This window comes from Macaca thibetana, chromosome 11, assembly GCF_024542745.1.
Source record: "Macaca thibetana thibetana isolate TM-01 chromosome 11, ASM2454274v1, whole genome shotgun sequence".
NCBI classification, from domain to species: Eukaryota; Metazoa; Chordata; class Mammalia; order Primates; family Cercopithecidae; genus Macaca; species Macaca thibetana.
Window position 1 is genome coordinate 107,595,104 of NC_065588.1, and position 26,622 is coordinate 107,621,725.

The following is a 26,622-nucleotide window of genomic DNA, read 5'->3' on the forward strand; positions in this document are numbered from 1 at the left end:
TGTTAGGCACATTCTGGGGGACCAGGCGGTCTAGTGGAGGCTATTGAGGAAATAAACCCACAAATGAACATGGAATTAAAAATAGTAAATTGTGTTCTAAAACTGGTAAATTGTGTTCTTTTTTTTTTTTTTTTGGAGATGGAGTCTCGCTCTGTCGCCCAGGCTGGAGTGCAGTGGCCGGATCTCAGCTCACTGCAAGCTCCGCCTCCCGGGTCTACGCTATTCTCCTGCCTCAGCCTCCCGAGTAGCTGGGACTACAGGCGCCCGCCACCTCGCCCGGCTAGTTTTTTGTATTTTTTAGTAGAGACGGGGTTTCACTGTGTTAGCCAGGATGGTCTCGATCTCCTGACCTCGTGATCCGCCCGTCTCGGCCTCCCAAAGTGCTGGGATTACAGGCTTGAGCCACCGTGCCCAGCCAGGTAAATTGTGTTCTAAAGGAAAAGCAATGGGGTCTCTGGGAGGATAACTGAGGGGTCCCAGTTTGGTGGTTTGGGAGAGTCATCCAAGAATCCTTTGAAGTAACCTTTTCAAACTTGACTGTGGCGTAACATGCAGACCTGAAAGTATGTGAAGTATGAAACACATCTGAAGCTCTGTGTTTCCGTGTGTGTGCAATGCAAGTGACGAGCACCCCAGAGGGCTCCTTCATGCCTCCCCCAGGCCAGTGCCCCGTACCCCCATACATACTGCCTCTTATCACCACAGGTTCGATTTCTCTGTTCTTGAATGTCATGTGAGTGGAATCACGCAGTAGGTTGCCTTTGTTTTATTTTATTATTTATTTTGAGACAGGGTCTCACTGTGTCGCCTAGGCTGGAGTGCAATGGTGTGATCATGGCTCATTGTAGCCTCAACCTCCCAGCCTCAGGTTATCTTCGTGCCTCAGCCTCCCCAGTAGCTGGGATCACAGTCACGTGCCACCACTCCCAGCTAATAAATAGGCTGCCTTTTATGTCTGGCTCGTTTTACCCAGCATAATGTTTTAGAGATTGATCACATTGATCATACGTGTCAATGGTGTCTTCCTTTTTTTTTTTTTTTTGAGACAGGGTCTCGCTCTGTCACCCAGCTGGAGTGTAGTGGCTCGATCTCAGCTCACTGCATCCTGTACCTCCTGTCCTCCTGGGCTCAAGCAGTCCTCCCACCTCAGCCTCCTGAGTAGCTGGGACCACAGGTGCATGCCACCACACCCGGCTAACTTTTGTATTTTTGGGGGAGATGGGATTTCACCATGTTGCCAATGTTGGTCTTGAACTCCTGGGCTCAAACGATCCCCCCACTTTGACCTCCCAAAGTGCTGGGATTACTGGCATGCACCACCGTGCCCAGCCTGGTTTGTTTCTTTTGAGTACTGAATAGATTCCATTGCACAGATGTCTTCATGTCCCACAACTGATTTATCCCATCCTCTGATGAATATTTGGGTTGTTTCTATTTTGATTTATGAATAAGGCTGTTATGAAGTTTGCATCTAGGTCTAAGTATGAACACACGTCCTTTCATTTCTCTCAGGTGGATTCCTAGAAGTGGCATTGCTCAGTCATAGAGTAGGTGCATGTTTACTTTAGAGAAATTGCCAGACTTTTCCCAAAGCAGCTGCACCATTTTGTCTCCCACCAGCAGTGGGTGAGAGTTCTGGGTGGTTCCGCTTCCCCACCAGCACTTGAGCACTTGGTGGGTTTTTTTTGTTTTTTGTTTTGTTTTTGAGACGGAGTCTCGCTCTGTGGTCCAGGCTGGAGTGCAGTGGCACAATATGGGCTCACTGCAAGCTCCACCTCCCAGGTTCAAGCTGATTCTCCTGCCTCAGCCTCCCAGTAGCTGGGATTACCGGTGTGCGCCAGCACGCCCAGCTGATTTTTGTATTTTTAGTAGAGATGGGGTTTCACGGTGTTGGCCAGGCGCTTGGTGTTGAGTCACTGGTGGGTGTTTTCCCGGATCCCAAGGTGGCTTTACTTTGCATTTCCCTGATGACTCACAGAGGTTAAGCACCTTTTCATATGTTTATTGGCCATTGGAATTTGGTCCTTTGTGAAGTACATGTTTTTATTGTCTGTCTAGCCTTTTTAAAATTGATTTGTAAAAGTCGTTATGGCCGGGCGCGGTGGCTCAAGCCTGTAATCCCAGCACTTTGGGAGGCCGAGACGGGCGGATCACGAGGTCAGGAGATCGAGACCATCCTGGCGAACACCGTGAAACCCCGTCTCTACTAAAAAAAAATCCAAAAATTAGCCGGGCGAGGTGGCAGGCGCCTGTAGTCCCAGCTACTCGGGAGGCTGAGGCAGGAGAATGGTGTGAACCCGGGAGGTGGAGCTTGCAGTGAGCCGAGATCGTGCCACTGCACTCCAGCCTGGGCGACAGAGCGAGACTCCGTCTCAAAAAAAAAAATAAAAAAAATAAAAATAAAAGTCGTTATATATTTTGGACAATTTCTTTGCGTTTTAAACGTCATTTCCTACCTTTATGGGCTGGCTTTTCAAGAAAGCAGTTTTTTTTGTTTTGTTTTGTTTTGTTTTGTTTTGTTTTGTTTGAGATGGAGTCTCACTTTGTTGCCCAGGCTGGAGTGCAGTGGTGTGATCTCAGCTCACTGCAACCTCTGCCTCCTGGGTTCAAGTGATTCTTCTGCTTCAGCCTCCTGAGTAGCTGGAATTATAGGCGCATGCTACCATGCCTGGCAAATTTTTTATATTTTTAGTAGAGATGGGTTTTTGCCATGTTGGCCAGGCTGGTCTTGAACTCCTGACCTCAGGTGATCTGTCCACCTTGGCCTCCCAAAGTGCTGGAATTACAGGTGCGAGAACACCACGCCTGGCCAGGAGGACACTTTTCATCCTAAGTAAATCACTTACTTTCATCCTAAGTAAATCACTGGGCCTTCCAGGCAGAAGGAACAGCATGGGCAGAGACCCAGAGTAGAGAATGTATTTAGCATGTTTTGAAGAAAGGACAATATGAAGAGGCCAGTGTGGTGGAAGCACAGAGAGGGAGATGGGGAGCAGGGAAGTACATGTGGGTGGAGGACACTGGGAACGGAAGGACTTAGTGTTTTATTCCAAGCACAATCAGAAGCTGTTGGGAAAACGCAAGCACAGATAAAAACGGTTTTCTCATCATTTGTTAAAAATCTTGAGGCTGTGACACCATGAAAGACAAATAACGGTCTCAATACATGATCTTATCTGTGCAACACTGTGGGGTTCTTTTTTTTTTGGAGACAGAGTCTCGCTCTGTTGCCCAGGCTGGAGTGCAGTGGGTGTGGTCTTGGTACACTACCAGCTCTGCCTCCTGGATTCACGCTATTCTCCTGCCTCAGCCTCTTGGGTTGCTGGGACTACAGGCACCTGCCACCACGCCCGGCTAATTTTTTGTATTTTTAGTAGAGATGGAGTTTCACCGTGTTAGCCAGGATGGTTTCAATCTCCTGACCTCGTGATCCGCCCACCTCGGCCTCCCAAAATGCTGGGATTACAGGCGTGAGCCACCGCGCCCGGCCAGAGTTCTTAACTTTGAAAAACAACTTCTGTGGCTGGGCGTGGTGGCTCATGCCAGTAATCCCAGCACTTAGGGAGACTGAGGCAGATTACCTGAGATTGGGAGTTTGAGACCCACCTGGCCAACATGGTGAAACCCCATCTCTACTAAAAATTATCTTGGTGGCCAAGTGTGTGGCTCATGCCTGTAATCCCAGCACTTTGGGAGGCTGAGGCAGGTGGATCACCTGAGGTCAGGAGTTCGAGACCAGCCTGACCAACATGGTGAAACCCCGTCTCTACTGAAAATACAAAATTAGCCAGGGGTGGTAGTGTATGCCTGTAATCCCAACTACTTGGGAGGCTGAGGCAGGAGAATCACTTGAACCTGGGAGGCAGAAGTTGCAGTTAGCCGAGATCACACCACTGCACTCTAGCCTGGGTGACGAGAGCGAAACTCCGTCTCAAAAAAGTAAGTAAATATATAAAAAATAAAAATAATCTTGGAAGACCAGGTGTCGGGAGCCAGCTGGTCCTGGGTTTGAATAATGAATGAGCTGCTTTCTCAGCTCTGGGGCAAGTGCCATCACCTTTCTGAGACTCAGTTTCCCCCTGTATACATTGGAGGGTACTCATAGCCTACTCCATAGGGCTGTGTATATCTTGGCAGGGAGAGCACATGTGCCGCGGGCCTGGCGCTGGGAGCACTCCATGAGTGCTGCGTTGTTGTTGCCATGGTTGTTGTGGTTTGTTATGGTTTTGACTTCGGGCAGAGAGCCTGGGTTTATTTCCAGTGCTGGCTGGGCCCTCAGGGGAAGGCATCCCCAAGACTCCTGTTCTCTGGGAGCCCTGATGGTAGGGCCCCATCAGATTCCCCAGGGCTTGTCCCAATCCAGGGAACCAGGGAGGTCCCAGAGGGCTTTGCCTTAGCCCTGGCTGCTGGCTGGGGCTCTGTCACAGGCTTGGCGGTTGCTGCGGGGCCTGGGGTGTTGCCTGCAAAGCAAGCAGCCCTGGAGAGGCTTCTCCTAGCCCCTCTGAGCATCAGGTGGAATAGTCCGGGCGGTTCCAGAGCGTCCCCTCAGTGAATCTGTGTCCAGGTGATGGGCTGAGGGTGATCAGACCACAAATTTTGCATATGCCTGCCAGGTGGTCAACTGTGACCCCTGACCTCTGACCCAGGGGTTGGCTCTGGGAACAGTTTTAAACAAAAGGATAAGAAAGTTCTGGGCCGGGCGCGGTGGCTCAAGCCTGTAATCCCAGCACTTTGGGAGGCCGAGACGGGTGGATCACGAGGTCAGGAGATCGAGACCATCCTGGCTAACACGGTGAAACCCTGTCTCTACTAAAAAATACAAAAAAACTAGCCGGGCGAGGTGGCGGGCGCCTGTAGTCCCAGCTACTCAGGAGGCTGAGGCAGGAGAATGGCGTGAACCCGGGAGGCGGAGCTTGCAGTGAGCTGAGATCCGGCCACAGCACTCCAGCCTGGGTGACAGAGCGAGACTCCGTCTCAAAAAAAAAAAAAAAAAAAAAAAAAAAAGAAAGTTCTGACCACCAGCGCGTGGTGGCGAAGGGCTTAAGCTTTGGATCCGCACCTGCAGTCTGTCACTTAAAGGGTGCCCCACAGGAGAGGGAGCAGATGTAATCCCAGTGCCAGCCTGGAGGAGGCCCTGCTGCCCAGGGCTGTAAGAGGCTTTGGAGGGGGAGAGCCAAGAGAAGGCAGCTGCCCAGAAGTCTGAGGCCAGGTGGGCCCAGCCCACAGGTGAGCCTCACCTGCAGTTGGGCCGCAGCTCCGCCCCCGACCTGCTGTGTGACCCCGGGCCTGTGGAGCAGGGTGACGGTACAGCACCTCCAGGGGCACTGTGAGGGCTGCTCTGGAAGAGAGCGTTCTGTGACCAGGGGTGTGCAAGGGAAAGGCCACAGCCTGCTGGGGGTGGGGATGCGGTGGAGGAGATGTCTGTATTTTCTAAGGTCAGGAGAAGGGGAGAGAAGTCCCAGCTTTCTCTGGTCTCAGTGGCCACTGCAGGACGGCAGCGTGGGCCCTTGGGAGGTGGGAGGGGGCTGCCTTCCCTGGGGTTGGTAATAGGCATCCTAGGGTTGGAGGGAGCAAGAGGGGTGAGACTGCAAAGGTGGTGGAGCTGGACTATGGGGGCCCTTGTGGGCCACCGTGGGGACTTTAGATTTTACACTAAGGGCAATGGGAACAATTGGAGGATTTAGGCTTAGAGGGCTTGAGACACTTGCCTGGGCCGCCTGGGGGTGGGAGTGGGTGAGAGGGACCCTCCAGGCTACCCGTGGTCTCCCAGCTCAGGCCAGCGATGGGAGAGTATGGCATGATTTCTTATGAAGACCTCCCTCCCCTGGGCACTGCTGAGCCCGAGGCAGGGCGAGGACAGGGGAGGAGTGTGTTTACGTGGGGGCAAGGTGACATGCCTTTCATCAGCCATCATCGGGATCATGGCCAACACTCTTGCAACAAGACAGGTCAGCAAGAGAAAAGCATCACAAAGTTATTGAATCAGAGTTTTATGTGACACAGAGCCTCCAGGAATGAAGACCGAAAGACCCCAGGAAATGGTCTGTCTGGTGTTTAGGTTTGATGGAGCAGTGATAGCTGCATAAAAATGGGATTGGGACAAAAGGGTGTGATCTACTGAGCTAGACAGAGGCGGGATACCAGCAAGGCCTACCTGCTCCCAGTCCTCTTGGCCTCTGCATGGCGTTTCTTCCTCCCGGTACAGGGCAGGACCTCTCTGGAACTTACAGCCTGCCTCCCTCAGACAAGGTAGGTTGGAGAATTTCTTTGTGGATGGCTCCTACCCAGGAAGGTAGGGGAAGTTTAGAGTTGTAGTTCCAGGTTTTATTTCTGGCTTTCAGGGAGAGGGGTTCTAGATTCTATGACCTACCTTGAGGAAGAATTCTGGTACCGTTTTTCCTTTCCTTTGCTTTTTCCTTTCCTTTTTCCTTTCCTTTCCCCTTTCCTTTCCTTTCCTTTTTTTTTTTTTTTTTTTTGGAGACGGAGTCTCGCTGTGTCCCCCAGGCTGGAGTGCAGTGGCGCGACCTCGGCTCACTGCAAACTCCGCCTCCCGGGTTCACGCCATTCTCCTGCCTCAGCCTCCTGAGTAGCTGGGACTACAGGCGCCCACTACCGCGCCCGGCTAATTTTTTGTATTTTTAGTAGAGATGGGGTTTCACCATGGTCTCGATCTCCTGACCTTGTGATCCGCCCGCCTCGGCCTCCCAAAGTGCTGGGATTACAGGCTTGAGCCACCGCGCCCGGCCTCCTTTCCTTTTTTTGTAAGAGAGATGGGGATTTCCTATGTTGCCCAGGCTGGCCTCGAACTCCTGGCCTCAAGTGATCCTTCTGCCTCGGCCTCCCAGTGTTGGGATTACAGGCGTGAGCCACTGCGCCCAGCCGCCTACTTTCTATAACTCGCTTCAGGGGAGAAGGGAGGGTGAGAGAGACAGGAGGGCAGAAGAAGGTCAGAGAGACTTTGCTTCTGAGGGCCCCTTCTGAGCCCTTCTAGTCTTCTTTAGTTCAAGTACTTAGCACGCCACAGCACCTTTCTTTGGGGTGTTTTCTGAGCCCCAACATTCATGGCCCTGAATATGTGCCTCTGCGTGCCGGGCGTTGCCCTAAATTCTTTGACCTTCCCATGAGCTGGAGTTCACTGACCCATTTGACAGATGAGGAAATTGAGGCACTGGGAGAAACACAGAAACTTACTTGCTTGGGTTTGTGAAGTGAAGGGGATCTGAACCCTGAGATGGGAACCTTTGATCCCAAGGGCCCTCTAACCCCAAGTCCCTGGCCACCTGCTGAACTAGTTCAAACAAGAGAGTGTATAACGCCAGCTCCAGGCTGGGCTGGACCTGAAGTGCGCATCTCACCTGGCAGTTATCAGAAAAGGAAATTGTACTGGTTGCCACATTTATAACCTAAAGTGGAGAGATTTCACAGAATCCAGACTTCTGGTTTCTCTTATGAAATCAGGGGATCAGCTGGGCACGGTGGCTCATGCCTGTAATCCCAGAATTTTGGGAGGCCAAGGCAGATGGATCACTTGAAGTCAGGAGTTCAAGACCAGCCTGGCCAACATGGTGAAACCCAGTCTCTACTAAAAATACAAAATTGGCTGGGTGCGGTGCGCATGCCTGTAATCCCAGCTACTCGGGGGGCTGAGGCAGGAGAATCGCTTGAGCCCAGGAGGCGGAGGTTGCAGTGAGCTGAGATTGCACCACTGCACTCTAGCGTGGGTGACAGAGCAAGACTTCGTCTCAGGAAAAAAAAAGAAAAAAAATTCAGAGGATCTGGCGGTGCCAGGCCGGCATTGGAGGGGGTCCCAGCCTGGCCTGTGCTGCTGCTGGTTCAGCGGGAGAGCCTGACGGGGAGGTGACAGCAGGGACCCTGAGGGAAAGATTCCAGAAGCAGCTGCTGGACTGGAGTAGCTGGCCTTGGGCCCCAGACCTTCCTGGGGAGATGGGGCTCCCATTTCAAATGGAGCATACCCACCCTGCCGGGCCTCAGTTTCCATATATGCCCAGGCATGGGTTGGCTGAGATGATCTCGAAGTCCTGCCAGCCCTGGTGGTTCTGGAGGTTGAGCCTCAGTTTCCCTCATCTGTACAGTGGAGGACATGATGGAATTCTAGCTGTTGATAAATGCCCTTTAAGCCACCATTTATTGGGCTTTCCTTATACACCACGCACTTTACTGACCTGGCTTCCTTTTATCTTCACAGCAGCCCTGTGAGGATAGCTGCACCATTAGGCCCATTTCACAGATGGGGAGACTAGGTCTGAGAGAGCTTAGTGGAAAAAGGTGGCTTTCCCAAGGTCTCACGGCCCCTGTGGCCGAGAGGGGCTTGGAACCTGGGCAGTTGGCTGCCCCTGTGAGCAGTGAGTCTTTAGAAGGACTTACTGTCAGTATTATTGATGGTGCTGTTAACTAGGGCCCTGCATGGGTGGGGGCACCTGTTTCGGGCTCTGGGACTAGGAAAAGCTCCTGTGGCCATTTTATCCAATGCTGCCATTTTACAGATGCAGACACTGAGGCCTGGAGGGGGCTGGCCAGTGCCCCTCACCTGGCATGGAGGACTCTGCCTGGCACATCCCATCCATGGCCTCTGATGCCCAGCTTGGAGAAGGGGTAGAAGAGGGGCTGGGGGATGCCTCAGGGGGATTTAGCCCTCAGCCCTGAGCCCCCCGCTGCATCACAGGCCTGAGTGCCCAGGAGGCAGTGGTCTGGGTGGGAGTGGCTGCGACTCAGGGGCAAATGTGCTTCAGAGCCATCCTCACTCATCCCCTTTCGAGCCAGGTGTCCCGGGTGAGTGACTTGGCCTTGCTGGGCCTCAGTTTTCTGTAAAATGGGAAGTCTGTAAAATGGGAAATGTCATGGGGGGCAGGCTACGGTAATCACCGACTGGGCAGGTGAGGGGCAGCCTCGGGCCCACCCTCCTGGCAGGAGACATTTGGGGCACCCAGAAGCCCTGGAACAAGGCCACTCTGACTTTGATTTTGGGAACACAAAGTCCCCCCAGAGATAGCACAGGAGCCCGGGTCTCCGATGAGTGACCCAGCTCTTAGGGTCCTCAGTTCCTGGGCGCGCCTGGGTCTGCAGGGGAGGCAGAGGCTCAGGTGGGCAGCTCCCTCTGGGTGGGCCGTGACCCCCGCCTGGGCACAGGAGGGCTGTGCCCATCCGTCCTTGCCGTGAGTCTTCCAAGCAGCACCGCCCTTACACCTCCTTTAAAGAGGAGGAAACTGAGGCCTGGGGAGGCCACAGGAGTCAAGCTCTGGGCCCAGAGCCTGGGCGGGGGATGCAAGGAGCCACCCCCATGCCTCCGGGTGTGGGAAAGAGGAAGCAGAAAGAAAGGGACGTCCGCCGGAGGCCTGGCGGTTTCCTCTCAGGGCAGGAGTGCAAGGAGGAGGAGGAGGAGGAGGAGGAGGAAGAGGAGGAGGAGGGCCGGTGGCAGGAAGCAGCCGCAGGAGGGGCGCTGCCTCGGGCTCCGACAGGCGCGGGCCTGGCCTGCCCCTGCCTTTCTGAACCTTGTGACTCAGGGGAAGGAAGGCACTTTGCCCTCCCTGTGCCTCAGTTTCCTCAAGTAAAAATAGCTGAATGATGGCTCCCACCCCAGGATCAACTGAGTGCTGTCTGGGAAGCACCTAGAGCTGTGCCCAACACAGCCAGTGCCCAGCAAGGCTTCGCTGCTGCGGGCATCACTGGCGTTGTCATTTTTGTTTATTAATTTATTTAGAGACAGAGCACCCAGGTTAGAGCACAGTGGTGTGATCTCGGCTCACTGCAACTGTTGCCTCCAGGGTTCAAGCAATTCTCCTGCCTCAGCCTCCCGAGTAGCTGGGATTACAGGCGCCCACCAACACACTCAGCTAATTTTTTTGTATTATTAGTAGAGATGCGGTTTCGCCATGTTGGCCAGGCTGGTCTTGAACTCCTGGCCTCAAGCTATCCATCTGCCTTGGCCTCCCAAAATGCTAGGATTACAGGCGGGAGATATTGTGCCCAGCCAGTTTTTATTAATTGGTTTCCATGTGACAGGCACTGTGCCCGCCACATCCCATGGAATCCTTACCACAAACCCTGGAGGTGGGGACAGTGATGAAGCCATCTCACAGCCAAGAAAACTAGGCAGAGAGAGGTACAGAAGGTTGCCTGAGGCCCCAGAACTGGGAGGTGGCCAAGGCAGGAAATAAGAGTCCCTGGTGGATCTGCCAAGGCCAGGGGCAGACTGAGCCCGTATCCCGGCAGGCAGGGCAGACTGAGCCCTCGTCTTGGCAGTCAGGCAGAGCTCAGGTCCTGGCGGGCACACAAGCTTAAGAAGCCGATTTTTTCCCGGGCCCACCTCTCCTGGGTGACCAGGGACAGAGGCTCCTGGGGTAGGAATGGAGGTCCCATCCTCACTGTGTCGTGGGCTGCCACGTGACCGGGGTAGGTCCCAGTCCTCTCTGAGCTATGAAGCGGGTGCTTGGGGCAGTGGCCTTCTGGGAGTGGTGGGGAAGGAGGAGGGGGTTGGGCAGGGCTCCCGCGGCCCCAGCCACACACATTGCCACCCCATCTGCCCCCTTATTGGGGTTCCATGCAAAATCGTTTTTGAAAAAGTGCTTTGCCGCTTAGAAGAACCCCCCGACCGCGCTGAAACCACGGGGGTAGATGGTATCGGGCGCTTCCTTTCAGCTCAAATTCTGCGAATCCACAGCCTAGAAAGTGCCCTGAATCCAACAGGGTGGGCGGGGGGTGGGTAATTAAGTTATTATGGTCCGTCCCCACCCCGTCCTGCTCACCAGGCCTGGCTGCTCTTACTGGCTTCTTGGAAGTTGGTGTGGTGTTTTTTGTTTTGTTTGTTTGTGGGGCTGGTGTTGAGATGAGACCATTGTGGAGTCAGGGCTGTGGGCTTGGAGGTTCAGGGTCAGGGTCTAGGGGCGAAAGGTAGACGCTGGAGAAGGGCAAATGGACAGGGTCAGGTTCAGATCTTGGCTCTTGTATCCTTGCTGTGTGGCTCTGGGCCGAGAACTTGGCCTCTCTGAGCCTCTGTGGCTCATTACAGAAAATGGGATGCCAGCACTTGCCTTAGTGGGTTGTTTTGAGCCAAATGCAGGCTCAGGGAGGAGCTGGCATGATGTGTTCCTACCCTGAAGGGTGGAAAAAGGGGAAGGAGGCCACCACATCCCACAGGTAGGTCCCCAGGGTCCCTCCCCAGGATGGGCAGCAGCCTAGCTGCTCCCTACGGCAACCCCTGGCTGGCCCCACTGGTGCTGCTGGAAATCCCCCACCCAGTTCTTTGTGAATGGGAAAGGAAACTGAATGTGCTAGAAGAGGTCTCGAGTGCTGGCCCGGCGGGGGGGCTTCCTCCCCCAGTGCAGGAGGGGCCACCTCAGCTTCCTTTCTGGGGCCCCATACCCCCTTTTTCCTATCTTCCCTCTGAGTTGAGGAGAAGGCTGTGGCCCCTGCCCACTGGCCTCTGGAACCACTGGGTGACAGTGTACATCGGGGCGATTAAGGGCCACTTGGCCTCTGGACCTCCCTCGCTGTGGCTGCTGCCTGGGACCCCCCACCCCATGCCTGACTCGTACCCCGACCTCAGCTCTACACGCAGAGGCACCACTGTAGGAGGAGATAGAAACCTCTCTCTAGGGAACCACCTGGAAGGGGGTCCTGCCCTGTCTTCATCTGAGTACTCCATGTAATCTAGGAAACTGTCTCTAACTTGCCGAGGACCTCCATGTCTGAGTTCTAATGTTTTTTATTTTGCTTTTTCAATTAATAAAGCTCACGGCAGAAACTATTTAAAGGAAAAAAAAAAAAAAAAACAGTACCAGAAAAACCTCCCACAATCTCACTACCCATAGAGAACCAGCATTTCCATTTGATAGATGTCATTATCGTCATTTTTGTTTTGTTTTTGAGACCGGGTCTCGCTCTGTCCCCCAGACTGGAGTGCAGTGGCGCCATCTTGGCTCACTGCATCCTCAACCTCCTGGGCTCAAGTGATCTTCCCACCTTAGCCTCCCAAGTAGCTGGGACTGTTTAATGCTGCTGTTAGCATAGACATTAGCAGGACACCATGCCCTGCTAATTTTTAAGTTTTTTTGTAGAGACAGAGTCTTACTATGTTGCCTAGGCTGGTCTTAAACTCCTAGGCTCAAGCAGTCCTTCCGCCTAGGTCTCCCAGAGTTCTGGGATTACAGGCATGAGCCACCACCACACCCAGCCTCTTCTGTCTTTAACTTTGCCTCCACCCCCAAATTACAATTCCTTCAGCAATTGCTGGGAAGGGATTACTTTTTGCACAATTCTGTCTGGAGCCCCTTGCAGGCAGGAGCTTGTGGACAAAAACTTCAGCCTTTGCAGGCCTGGCATTCCTCATACTATTTGGTCACCTGCTTTTTTCACTATGTGTCCTGAACATTTTTCTGTATTCTTTTTTTTTTTCCCCACCTCCCAGGTTCAAGCAATTCTTGTGCCTCAGCCTCCTGTGTAGCCAGAATTACAGGCGTGTGCCACCACACCTGGCTAGTTTTTGTATTTTTAGTAGAGGCGGGGTTTCACCATGTTGGCCAGGCTGGTCTCAAACTCCTGACCTCAGGTGACCTGCCTGCCTCAGCTTCCCAAAGTGCTGGGATTACAGCCACTGTGCCCAGCCCATTTCTAACTTTTTTGCTGGTATAGATGACCCTGGGATGAACACCTTATGTCAGTCTTGGTGCCCATTTCTGTGATTTTCTTCTGCTCAGTTCCTAGAAGGGGAGTGCTGGGTCAAGGTTTTTATAAGCACTTCTGATCCATTCTTGCTCTCAAAGCTTTATTGAGATATAATTTACAAACCATAAAATTCGCTTGTGTAAAGCATGTAATTCATTGGTTTTTAGTATATTTATAGAGTTGTGCAACCCTCACCATAATCTAATTTTAGAACATTTTCATCATCAAAAAAGGAAACCTTGTACCCATGAAGAGTCACTCCCCGTACCTCCCTCCCCAGCCCCTGGCAACCAGTCATCTCCTTTCTGTCTCCAGGGATTTGCCTATTCTGGACATTTCACATACATGTAATCATAGACTATGCAGCCTTTTGTGTCTGGCTTCCTTCACTTAGCATCATGTTTTCGAGGTTCACTGAGGTTATAGGTTATAGCATGTACTTTGTTCCTTTTTATGGCTGAAAAATACTCCATTGTATGGACTTGCCACATTTTGCTTATTTATCACCTGATAGACATCAGGTTATCTCCACTTTCTGGCTGTTATGAATAATGCTGCTATGAACATTTGCGGACAAGTTTTTGTATGGATCTGTGTTTTCATTTCTCTTGGGAGTGGAATTGCTGGGGCATATAGTAATTCTATTGTTTAATTACATTGGGCTGGGCGGGGTGGCTCACACCGGTAATCCCAGCACTTTGGGAGGCTAAGGTAGGTGAATCACTTGATGTCAGGAGTTCGAGACCAGCCTGGCCAACATGGTGAAACCCTGTCTCTACTACAAATACAAAAATTAGCGGGGCGTGGTGGTGGATGCCTTTAATCCCAGTTACTTAGAGGCTGAGGCAGAATAATCACTTGAACCCAGGAGGCGGAGGCTGCAGCGAGCCAAGATTGTGCCATTGCACTCCAGCCTGGGCTGGAATGAGACTCTGACTCAAAAAAAAAAAAGAAATATATATATATATATATATATATATATATATATATATATATATATACACATATATATATATATGTATGTGTGTGTGTGTGTGTATATATACACACAATAAATATGACTATATATAAAATATGACTGCCAACCTGTTTTCTGAAGCAGCTGCACCATTTTATATTCCCATCATCATTTCATGAGGACTCCAATTTCTCCACGTCCTTGCCAACATTTGTTGTTGTCTGTCTTCTTGATTATAGCCATCCTAGCCATCTTAAAGGGTGTGAAGTAATAGCTCAGTGTGGTGTTTTTTTGTTTGTTTTTTTATTAAATGGGGTCTTGTTCTGTCACACAGGCTGGAGTGCAGCGGCACTATCTCAGCTCACTGCAGCCTCAAACTCTTGGGCTCAAGTGATCCTCCCACCTCAGCCTCTTGAGTAGCTAGGATTATAGGCACACACCACCACACTCAGCTCATTTTTGTTTTTCACTACACTACGCTGATGTGGTTTTTTGTTTTGTTTTGCTTTTGTTTTTTGAAGAGCTGGGGTTTCACTATATTTCCCAGGCTGATCTCGAACACCTGGACTCACGCAATCCTCCCACCTCAGCCTCCCAAAATGCTGGGATTACAGGTGTGAGCTACCGGGTTTAGCCTCAGTGTGGTTTTGATTTGCATCTCCCCAATGGAAAATGGTTTTGAGCATCTTTTCATCTGCCTAATAGCCATTTCTTGTTCTTTTGCTACATTATTTTCGAGTAGGCTTCCAGAAAGGTTATACCCATATATCTTCTCGTCACCAGTGGTGCCAGCACTGAGTATTATTTTAAAAACCTTTGCCGCCTTCTGGATGAAAAGTGGTTATCTTATCCTAAGTATGACCATTTCTCTTTGTTAAAAGTTGAGATATTCATATACCATAAAATTCACTTGTTTAAAGTGTACAATGCATTGGCTTTTAGTATATTTAAACAATTGTGCAATGATCACCACTATCTAATCCAGAACGTTTCTATCACCCTAGAAAAAAAACTCGGAGCAGTCAGTCCCAAAATGCCCTGCCTGCAGCCCCTGGCAACCATTGATCTTTCTGTCCCCGTGGAGTTCGACTGTTTCTCTTCTGTTCCTTGGTCATACACATTTCTTGTGATTCATCAGACTATTTACTCAGCATGTTTGTCTCCTGCACTGCCTGCTTTTTTCTTGATTTGTGAACACTACGTGGCATGGATATTAGCTCTGTCCCGTGTTGCAAACATTTCCCTGGTTTCCAATTTGACTTCTCAATTTTGTTCCTGCATTTCTTGACCTATGGGGGTTTGCAAGTTCCAGGCAGTAAAATCCAGTGATCTTTTCCTTTATGGTTTTATTTTTTTTTTTTTTTTTTTTTAAAAAAACCTTAAAAAGGCCTTTCCCCACCCAGGATCAGATAATTACTTAGGTTTTATTCTAGTTCTGTCTTGGTTTCCTTTTTCACTTTTAATTATTTAATCCAGCTGGCTTTTGTTATGTGTGGCTGGTGTGATTTCCTGTTGTTTTGTGATGTCAGTGAGAAGCTGTGTGTCAAGGCCTGTTAACATGGTAAGCGCTCAGTAAATAGGAGCTAAAATGATAGTAATGAGAGTCTATACCAGGTAGAGCTCAGAAGGACATGGGATTCCTGGTGCTGTGCCGTGGCTGGAGGAGGACGTGGCCTGGCTGTGCCAGCTGGCTGGGAGCCCCTCCGTCCCAGAAGCCCTTGCTCTCACCTCTTCTTCTGAATCATCGTTCTTCGAAGGCAGGCAGTTGCTACCGTCGTCTGGGGCTTTGGGGATCTTGGTGGTGACGAGTCCCCTCTCCTCTGGTGCACTCCCCCCACCAGAGATGGGCGACAGAGGTTTTTTGTTGTTTCTTAACCACATCTTTTTCCACCCACACCCGGCACAGAGCATATGCTTGGCCGGGGCTTCCCCGAGCTGGTCCTGGCTTTGTGGCAGGGGGCTGGGCCATCAGTGCCCCATTCAAGCTTGGGGACCTGGCCCCGCTGGTGTGTGCTACAACAGACCCAGCCCTGGGGCCTCATGATACTGTCAGTGATCATCACAGATGCGGGGCCTGGCTGCGGTCCTCACTGGTGGTTTTTGTTTGTTTTTGAGAGGGCGTCTTGAAGTAGCCCAGGCTGGAGTGCAGCAGCACAATCTCGGCTCACTGCAACTTCCGCCGCCCAGGTTCAGGTGATTCCCGTGCCTCAGCCTCCTAAGTAGCTGGGACTGCACATGCGCCACCACGCCCGGCTAATTTTTGAGTTTTTAGTAGAGACAGGGTTTCACTGTGTTGGCCAGGCTGGTCTCGAACTCCTGACCTCAAGTGATCTCCCCATCTTGACCTCCCAAAGTGCTCATTACAGGCGTGAACAACCCCCACCCACTGCAGGGAGCCGGGTTCGCCCCCTCCCTGCCAAGGAAGCTGCTTGCTCTCCCTTCTGTCTGGAGGCCAGCACAGCCTGGCACTCGTAATTTGGGGCATCCATGGCCTTGTGGTGGCCAGGAGCAGAAGGCATCACCTAAAAAAGGTGTGGCCAAGGGCAGGGGTGCTGGGCTTAGCCAGACTGGCCACAGTGGGGGCAGGAAGGATTCCTACGGGGACAGCTGGGAGCAGGATGTGGTCGTGCGAGGTATGGGCTGATGGCAGCTGACATGCAGCTGGGGAGGTGCACTGGGACCAGGCCTGGAGTGGGGTCTGGTGGCTCTGCTGTGTATGGAGCTGAGTGCTGCCCAGAGATGCCATCCTGTCCTCAGAAGTGGCTCAGGCCTGCTGGGGACAGGGCGGGTGGATGGAAGCCGCTGCATGCCCTGTGCCGTGTGCTGGCCCGCTGGCTGTCACTGTAGCGCAGCTCCCGGTGCCTGACAGTTATTTGTCCTTATTTGGCACTTGAAAGCCCAGCGGTTTGGCCAGAATGGTGCCCTGTGCGGAGGGTACAGCTTGAGTGAAGGTGTGGAGGGAAAAGGCCCTGGGAGTGTGGCTCCCCTCCTTCCATCCTGCCTCCTGCAAGGCCCATCCCAGGACATTCCTCCCAAGTGGGCTGGATGGGGCCTGGACTTCCTGTCCATGTACTGGGATGAGCGATGGGAAAGGGGCCCACTGCGGGGCGGGGAGTGTAGGGCTTTCCAGGCATCATCCCTCATAAGCCACTGCTCCCAGGCCTTGTGCATAGCCCCACCATGGCAGACCCAAGAGCAGAAGTGTCCCGCCATCCTCACAGCAGGCTGCAGGGGCCATGTGTAACTGGCCCCTCCACCCTTGACCACCTGGTGGAGTCGGCACCCACATCTGAGGAGGGGACCATGTCGCTGCTGGGGACTCTGGGCTGGTCTGGAAGCAGGTGTGGTGCGGGCTGTCTTTCCCTGCATGAAGGTCTTCCTCTGGGTGTCTGTCGCTGTAGGGAGGCCACTCTAGCTTCTGAAAGGGGCTCTGTGTCCTTGCCATCATGATTCTGTGTTGGGGTGGGGGGGGTGGTCGCTGTCTCTCTGAGAGGGGTCTTTGTGTCTGTGTCCCTATGATTCTATGCAGAAAGACCGTGATGGGAACTGAGGGGGAATTCACTCTGGGTGGGGTTTTAGACAGGTCAAGTCCTGTCTGTCCCAGCATCCCTGGCTAATCACTCCCCCCGTCCCCCTCCCGCCACACACACACACACACGAAAAGCAGGCTGGTGTGTGTCCTGTTGCCCACACCACACTCACTCAGTGTGAGCTGGGGTGCCACCTGCCTGGAGGGGGGATCTGACTCTCAACAGGGCTTCTGTATTTGGGGGTGTCACACTCACTGTGTCTGCGTCTGCCTCCACCATCTGACTGGGAGAATTCCTCTCAGGGTTGGGTTGGGCCCAGAGGAGATGCTTGGAGGATTTGCTGAGTGATGGATGGATGAGCACTTGGGTGGGGGCCTGGGACCCCCAAAGCCCTCAGATGTCTGGGAAGCAGGGGAGGTTTCTGTTTCTGGTACCAGGGGCTCTTGCCAGGAAAGGGGGAAAGCTGACTTGACCCATGTGGCTTTTCTGGAAGCTTCTCCCTTCTCTTTCCTCCTCCCCTGTGGGGAGAGGGGGCCTGAGGCAGCAGGGTGCAGACCAAGGGGGATCTGGCCCATAATGAACAGGGAGGTGGGGGTCTACAAGCCGCTGCCCTGTGGACTGGGCCCACTGGATGTTGAGGGCAGCAAGCAGGCTCCACTTGCACACATCCAAGGACTGGGTTCCATTATCATCTCCATTTTACAGGTGAGGAAACTGAAACCCAGCGGGCCAAAGTGATTTGATTGGGGTCCAGCATTTGAAGGGTCTATGAAGGAGGGGCCGGGCTTGGGGTCCTGCTGGGGGCATAGCAGAGAAGCGCTCTGTGGCCTATAGTTCTCACACTGATTCAGTCGCTGGAACTGGCTCACTGCCTTCAGTTTGCCCCCCAAGGAGCTGGGGAAAAGGGGGCTGAGATCACCCGTCACACCCCATACCTCCCTCTGCTTCCCAGGCACTTGAGAGCTTGGGGGTCCCAGGTACCTACTCAAGTGCTCATCCATCCACCCACCTGGCAAACCCTCCAAGTACCTCCTCTGGGCCTGCCCCAGGGCTGGGCCTCAGCTGGGAACAAGGTTTGGTGCCCACTCCAACCCTGAGACGGACTCTCGCAGTCAGATGGTGGAGGCAGCTGCGTCATCAGGAAACCATGGCCGGTCCGATAAGCTCAGTGCTGAGGGAGAGGCACAGGAATTGCACTAACCATGACTTAGTGGCCAGGGAAGGCTCCCTGGAGGAGGGGAGGTTTTCTCTGCTGGGACATGCAGTTTGGGTCAGACAGAGCATCACAAATGCAGGGGCTGGGCGGCGGGAGAAGGTGTGGGTGGGAAGGCGGCTGGAGGGAGACCAGGTGTTGGGGGTGTTGGGGCTGGAGGTGGGCAGATGAGGGTTGGAGCCCTGGCTCCACTTGGCTCTTCCCTGTGGCTGGGGTACTGCGTGATTTTGCCTCCCAGAGTCTGTAGTATGGGGGCTCCTGATGGTGCCCTTGCAGGGAGGTCAGGGGGCTGACACACCTGCACCTGCCTTTCAGCCTGCCTTCTTCCCCGGCCAGCTGGAGGGGTCCTGGGAGGCCCACCCCAGCCCTGATAGCACTGGCTTGTAGCATCCCTATCACTCATGGTCTTCACTGGCTGGAGTGGGGGATGGCAGCAGGGGCCATCATCCCCTATGCCCCCCATTACCCAGCACAAAGGATGCTTGGCCAGCAAAAGGCCTATGATTAATGTTGAGCACCCACCACCTAGCAGGCACTGGCTTGTGGCCAAGGACACCATGTGAGCAAAGCCAAGTCACAGTAGAGACCTGCATCAAGGAATGTGCAAGACTAGCTCATAGGACAACAGACAGGGAAGGAAGTTAAGGGGCTTCTGTGACTGGGGATTTAGATACTGTGGTCAGTGAGGGCCTCCCTGAGGAGATGACACTTTGAGCAGCAGTCGTATTTGTGAAGCTGTGGGGGGAGTTGCCTCTCTGAGGGCACAGCAGATGCACAGGCCCTGAGCACCCTTGGTACACTGAAGAAGAGTGGAGGCCAGTGTGGCTGGATCAGAGCGAGGGAGGGAGGCCCAAGAGGCCGAGGAGGTAACGGGGGTCTCTCAGATGGGGACCACAGGGGAGTTTGTTTTTTTCTTTTTTGAGACAGTCTTGCTCTGTTGCCCAGGCTGCAGTGCAGTGCAGTGCAGTGGTGCGATCTTGGCTCACTGCAACCTCTGCCTCCCGGGTTCAAGTGATTCTCCTGCCTCAGCCTCCCAAGTAGCTGGGACTACAGGCACCTGCCACCATGCCAGACTAATTTTTGTATATATATTTTTTTCTTCGAGATGGAGTTTCGCATTTGTTGCCCAGGCTGGAGGGCAATGGCATGATCTCGGCTCACCGCAACCTCTGCCTCCTGGGTTCAAGCGATTCTCCTGCCTCAGCCTCCCAAGCAGCTGGGATTACAGGCATGTGCCACCACACCTAATTTTGTATTTTTAGTAGACACAGAGTTTCTCCATGTTGGTCAGGCTGGTGTATAACTCCTGACCTCAGGTGATCGGCCTGCCTCGGCCTTCCAAAGTACTGGGATTACAGGCGTGAGCCACAGCACCTGGCCTAATTTTTGTATTTTTAATAGAGACAGCGTTTTACCATATTGGCCAGGCTGGTCTTGAACTCCTGACCTTGTGATCTGCCCGCCTCGGCCTCCCAAAGTGTTGGGATTACAAGCGTGAGCCATTGCGCCTGGCCAGGAGTTTTTTGAGATGGGATTTTGCTCTGTTGTCCAGGCTGGAGTGCAGTGGCACCATCATAGTTCACGGCAGCCTTGACCTTGCTGCTTCAGCCTCCTGTAGCCGCAGGGGAGTTTTGAGCAGAGGAGGGGAGGCTGGAACAGTGTGCTGCAGGTGGAAATAGCTAATTCTGGACAGACTTGGGCATAGTCTGATGGGACTGATGCGTTTTTGATGCTGTCCAACTCCCAGGGGGCCCAGGTGTCACACTGTTTTCTAGCCTGGCTCCTCTCTCCTCACTGGGAGTCCTTGTGAATACCCTTTTCCCCCAGTGGTTGTCTGGGACTGGAATCCTGGCTGCTCGGCTCCCAGCATCCACCACTTTCTGCCTTTGAGAGATGGGTCCTGCCTCCCCTCCTGCAAGTCTTCTGTGGCTCCCTGTCATCTGGGGGAAAATGGGGGACAGAGGCCTCCCTGCCCAGTTCTCTTGACCTCCTTCAGACCCCAGCCAGCTCAGAAGCCACCCATGTTAAAATGCAGATTCCAGGTTCCCTTCCAGATGTCATGTGCCAGCAGGTCATAGAAGCATCCTGTGCTGTGTTCACTCCCCCTTGAAGGTCTCTGAGCCTTCTCATCTCTGAAGTGGGTGAAGGCACAGGAGGGCCACGTGAGGCTCACACACACTGCTCGCACAGAGATGGCCTGGGGCAGGGTTGTGAGGCTTTTCCTTCGTAAATCTCACTGACCATGATGCCCAGGATTGTCCTTTGCTCTGGAACCATGACCTTCCTACTTGGTTTCGTGGTGTCCTTTCCTTGATGGTGTGATACTCATTTCTGTGACTTCCTCTTGGAAAACTTGAAATGTTGCCGGCCTGTGAATTCCACAATCTGGAAACTGCTGGCGGGTCACCCAGGTTCCAATGCCCGGCACACATCAGATGCTCACTAAAGGGCGACGTGGGGTCTGTGAGCATCATTTCCAGCCACAGTCAAGCCCCTGCTGTCTTCTAGCCTGGGGCTGTGCCTCCTGCCCTCCGGGTGTTGGCTCTTGCTATTCCCTTAACCTCCAATGCCTTCTCCTCCACCATCTCCACTTTGTAGAATATTCAGCAAACACTATTGCCCCTTACTCTGTGCCTGGCCAAGACCCAAAGATGAAAAAGGAGGAGGGAGGCCTTCTTGAGCCTCTGGTGCATGGGAGCAGGGCAGTGACAACTCAGGAGGGCTGCGCAGGGAGGGGCCTTCTTGCTCCCAAGTCTCTCCTAAGGCTGAGCTCCTAAGGCCCTGTGCTCCTCCCTGCCCTACCATCCCCCTGATAGCCTTCCATACCCCCCGGGAACTCTTTTGCACACACTATGCTCATATTCTCAGGGGAGGTTAGTGGCATTATTATCCCACCTTAGAAAATGCAGACTCTTGCTTGAGCCCAGGAGATCAAGGCTGCAGTGAGCCAGTATGCGCCACTATACTCTAGCCTGGGCAACAGAGAGTGACCCTGCCTCAAAAATCACACACACACACACACACACACACACACACACACACACACACACACCCACACCAGAGAGGGACCCTGCCTCAAAAACAAAACACACACACACATATGCATGGAGACTCACTTTGGGAGGCTGAGGCAGAAGGATCACTTGAGCCAGGAGTTTGAGACCAGCCTGGACAACATAGCGAGATCCTCTCTCTCTCTCCAAAAAAATAATCAGCCACGTGTGGTGGCATGTGTCTGTAATCCCAGCTACCTAAGAGGCCAAGGCAGGAGGCTCACCTGAGCCCCCAGGAGTTTGAGGCTGCAGTGAGTCAGCCTGGGCCACAGAGCAAGACCCTATCTCTTAAAAACAAACAAACAAACAAAAAAACACTGGAGACTGAGGCTAGGAGAGGTAAGTCACTTATCTATGGAAGAGAAGGCAGAGTTGGGACTCAAGCGCAGGACTGACTGTCCCAAACCTCAGGGTGGTGGAATTGCTGCATGGTGGTTCTGCAGCCCTGACGTATTTCTGGGCAGGATACTGGGTGGCTTTTAGCAACTAGGCTCAGTCTTGATGCTGCCCAGAGGATGGCTGAGAGGCACCATGTTTAGGGAGAGTTTGCAAGGTGAGGACCTTCCTCACCTAAATCCCTTATTACCTTGGGATGGTAATAAGGTCTACGAAAGAGGTCAAAGTTTGGGTAACGTATGGGTTCAATAGGTTTCTCTGCTGCAGGACTTCTCAGTCTTTAATGGAGCTAAGCAGCAGCATTCTCTGTCCAAAAATGACTGTCCTTTCTCGGAGTAATCCTTCTTTGCATTGGCTGCCAGGAAGCTCAGAGACAAGTCTGTGGCAAGAGGGACTCGTCTTGTCTTATAGCAGCTGTCTCCCTCCCGGCTCTTTCTGGGTGTCTCTAACCTGACTAAAATCATTTTTGGAAGGAGGCAAGGCATCTTTTTTTTTTTTTTAAGACAGGGTCTCACTCTGTCGACCGGTCTAGAGTACAGTGGCGTGATCTCGGCTCACTGCAACCTCTGTCTCCCAGGTTCAAGTGGTTCTCCTGCCTCAGCTTCCCAAGTAGGTTAACTTTTTGATACCAGACAGTAAGCTTGGATTATTTTCCATAATAATGCTCATTCATTCATTCATTCATCCATCCTGGCAGCATCCACTTCAGGTTCTGAGCTGGGGTGAGGGATTCAGCCATCCAGGACAGGATCTGGAATTCGCTCTGCGCCTTTTCAGACCCTCTTCTCCTCCTCCTCCAGTAAGAAGGTCAACAGGACCTGCTTACAGGCCCCCTATTACTGAAAGCAAACTGAACCTCCAGTTAATGTCCTGCCCAAGGTTTCAAAGGTAGTGAGTGGCAGAGCTAGGCCCAGGCTGCCAGATGCCTCCTTGAGGGCATGGGTGTGGCAGAGGCGTGGCTGGTGTTGGAGGGTTGACTGAGGCCTGTCCCACTGCTGCTGTACACAGATGAACGTGGGCTCAAAGGCCCTGGGGGAGATAGGACCACCAGGGAGCTAGTGTGGCCTGGGGGTTCCCGGGGGAAGGCGGTCTCTCCCCAATGCTGGTCTGGGCCTGGCCCTTGCTGCTGGGATGTGTCAGATGCTGTCCTGTGTCCTGCCCTCTAGCATCCCAGGAGGAGGGGGCCAGCCAGCAGGCCTGCTCCTGTTATGAGCTTCCTGACCTTAGAAAAAGCTCAAGCTGATTCCTACAGCCCTGAAGCCCCATGGTGGCTTCTGTGGCAGCCTCACCTGTGCCTCTTCCTGCTATCTCACCAGAGGCCGTGCCATCAGCCTTGCTCTCCACGCAGGTATGGTCATGCCACCAGGGCTCTGGCCTTTGACTGGTGTGTGCAACCCTGCCCTGCCCCCATTTGCCTGTCTCAGCCCTTGCTAGGGTGGAAGCTCCATGAGGGCCTGGCCAGTCACTCTGCTGAATGCCTGAGGGAAAGACCAGTAACAGACCCCACTCAAGGTGGTTGTGAGGACCTGGCAGGGTGGGGGTGTGGCCCAGTACCTCGGAAGACTCTAGGAGGACCATCCTGGCCCTATAAATGTTTGTGCCAAGGCAGGTCCCCTGTCCCTCAGCACACAGGAAGGGGCAGTAGGTAGCAAGACAGTTTCCAGGTGACAGCATGAGGGCAAGTGAGTAAGGCCTAGAGAAGAAGGGTCCGTTGCCTCCAGCCCGTCACATTCCCTCCGGGTGGGCTGGCCAGCCAGGTGGGAGAAAGAGGGATCCTCAGGTAGGCGGGAGTCAGGGAGAGCTGCGTGCCCTCATGAGGCTGGTGTTTCATCTCCACTTCTCAGATGAGGGGACTGTGGCTCAGAGACCTTTGCAGGGGGACTGATCATTGCACAGGGCCGTCTGAAGGGAGCCTGGGACTGCATTTCCATGTAGGCCCTGGGTGGATCTGGAACCTGGCTGGCTTTCCTGGCTCCCCCACCCTTTGGCTCCCTTATGTTCTTGGCCTTCTTTTCACAACTCAGAAGCAGCCGAGTAGTTGGTCGTGTTGTCTGCAGTCGCACTGAAGCACATTTTATTTTGGCTAAGTGACATTCCTTTGTTGTCCCTGTCTTGTGATTAGTTAGGGTAATAGGTTGGTTATATTATGTGGAATTTATTGCAGGATGGTAAGGGAGCATGTGACAAAATGGAGCAATAGTTCTGTAAGGCTGAGAGAAGCTGGGTGTGTACCCAGTGGCTGGGCCACTCGGAGGGGACTGTCATGCTGTCAGTACTGTAGAGGGACCCAAGCAGGCTTTACTCACCGGCCTGTTAACAGCTGTGCGAGTCAGGCCTTTCGCTTGTGTTAGCTCACCTTGTGAAAAAATGAGCTCTGACTTAACAGATGACAACTAAGGAATGGAGAGCCGAACCCCTTGTTCAGGGTTGCATAGGAAGTGGCAGGGTCAGGGCTGGTTAATCTTAAAACTTAGAGGGCAGGGCCTGGCGTGGTGGCTCACACCTGAAATCCCAGCACTTTGGGAGGCCAAGGCGGACGGATCACCTGATGTCAGGAGTTCGAGACCAACCTGGCCAACCAACATGGTGAAACCCCATCTCTACTAAAAATACAAAAATTAGCTGGGTGTGGTGACAGGCGCCTGTAATCCCAGCTACTCCGGAGGCTGAGGCAAGAGAATCGCTTGAACTCAGGAGGAGGAGGTTGCAGTGAGCCGAGATCACGCCACTGCATTCCAGCCTGGGCAACAGAGTCTTGAGACTCTGTCTCAAAAAAAAAAAAAAAAAAAAAAAAAAAACAAAAAAACCCAAAAAACTCTAGAGGGTAAAAGAACTGTAACATCTGGGATAAAGTTAGCTGTTGAAATAAATACAAGTCCTACTGTTGGAGTAGTGTCAGCTGGCCTGCATCTTTGACTTTGAGACTTCCTAGCAGCCAGAACAAAGAAAGAAATGGATTATTTCCACTGGAGCCACAGTGGCCGTAACAAACAGAAGCCATCTATTTGGATGCTGGAAATGGAGAAGACTTGCTCCCTAGAAATAGATGCTGCAGGATATGGTGGGTGACATTCTGTTCAAACCACAAATACCTGAAGTGATTTGGCCACTGTGATCACCCAACCATAGTATGGCCTAAGCTGGGTCCAGGGAGCAGCAGCTGTTGCTGGCCTGGCTTGACTTTTGAGGGAGGTGGAATAGCGGGCACATGAGAGAAGGGAACCTCAATCCCCCACAGCTGCTGACACAGCCCCCAGACTTGAGCTTGGCTCCCCCATCACCCATCCCCCCATATAGCTTAATCAGATGGGCATCTGGTGGTCCTTCCCTGCAGTGGCCAGAGTCCAGAGCCTGGGCTGTGCAGGCTGAGGTTTCGGCTGCAGCAGGGATTGTCCTGCCCCCGTGTGCCCACATGTTGCAACCTGGCTGGAGCCTCTGGCATAGGATACCCATACCGCCAGGTAGCTCAGTGGTAGACCCGGGCTCTGATACTTGGCAGGCTTGGGTTGAGATTGTGGCTCTAGGCCTGGGCGGCTCTCACGGACTGCTGTGGGGAGTCGGGGAAGAACCCCTGGGTTGTGCTCAGCCAGCAGGCAGGTGGCAGCCAGGCTGGCTATGGGTGAGGACGGGAATCCTCTTTTCACCACTGCCTGCCTGCTCAGCAGTTCCTCAGCTGCTGGGGGTGGAGCTGGCTTGCAGGGGCCAGAGTCAGAGTGAAACCGGCAGCTCTGCTGGTTAATCTCAGCACTGATACTGGGGACTAGGCCTGGAGCGGAACTGAAAGGGAGACCAGGCCCGTTCCCCTCCAGGCCTGGCCTATATCCTGCCAGTGATCCTTAAGGCCTGCAGCCAGTGGGGAGGGTGGAGGCCAGGCAGGGCCAACTGGAAAAGTAGCAGAAGGAAGTGGCCACTCGCACCTTACCCATCTTGCAGACAGGAAATGAAGGCTCCGCAGGGCTGGCTAGCTGTGAAAATGGGCAAGAGCACAGAGGCCCCACTCCCTGCACTGTGTCCAGTGCCCGTGTGGATGCCATGCGAGGCCTCACTCTGCCTGCCCCTTCCTGGCTGCTGGACCTCTGGGAGTGGGAGGTGAAAATGCCCTGGCTGGTGCTGGTCACTTCAGGTTGGAATGTTCTAGTCATGCAGCTTTCTAGTGAGAGGCTGCAGTAAGCTGTGGCCAGTGTTGGTCGTTCCTGCAGTTATTACTCTCCTCCAGCCTGTTGTGTCCGCCAACCAGAGCAGGCCCGGGAGCTCCCAGGAGACCTGCTGAGAGGGCCCAGGTGGCCATCCTGCTCCTGCCAGGATGCCCTCTTACCTCACTGTTCATTGACTCCCCTGCAGGTGGGGAAGAGGGATAAAGGAGGTGGCCAGGCCACTGGGTCATGATCCTTCCAACAGAGGTACCTGCTACCTCTGTGTCTAAAGCAAGGTTAAGCTTTTGGGGGTTAATAGCACTAGCAGCTCCAGTCCAAGGTGTGCCCTTTTGGGCTTGGGTAGAGGTTGGATTACCTGAAGCCACGGTTGCTGGAACATCCTTTGGGCCTGCCTCTGCTTTCCATCCCCCTGCTCCTGGTTTGTTAGGGGCTATAGTATTTTCCAGGAACACCTGAATGGAAGGGGACCAGTGGGACCACTTCTGTCCATTCCTCACTTCATCTCTTTCTCCCCTTTTCTTCTTTTGGTCATCTTTTCAGTCTTATCACAAGAGGAAGGGGAGGGGCAAACCCCCTCCTGAGCAGATTCCCAACCGGAAGCAGCTGGCTCCTTGGCTGCAGAATGCCCAGCACAGGA

General features: G+C 53.1%; 2 protein-coding genes across 4 annotated transcripts in view; both read left to right on the top strand.

The window, feature by feature from the left end:
• Positions 1-26,622, top strand: part of ALDH2 (aldehyde dehydrogenase 2 family member) — a 419,735-nt gene that overhangs the window by 24,765 nt on the left and 368,348 nt on the right. The gene's annotated exons all lie outside the window — the stretch shown is intronic.
• The window catches only part of SH2B3 (SH2B adaptor protein 3), a 46,078-nt gene that overhangs the window by 14,092 nt on the left and 5,364 nt on the right, over positions 1-26,622 (top strand). Inside the window, exon 1 of one of the 3 annotated variants that reach the window (XM_050749729.1) lies at positions 13,757-15,396. The exons of the other annotated variants lie outside the window; for them this stretch is intronic. Within the exon in view, the coding sequence (XP_050605686.1) occupies positions 15,271-15,396 (126 nt within the window). The 5' untranslated portion in view covers positions 13,757-15,270. Of the gene's footprint in view, positions 1-13,756; positions 15,397-26,622 lie in introns of those variants that run through there. 3 annotated transcript variants of the gene reach the window in all.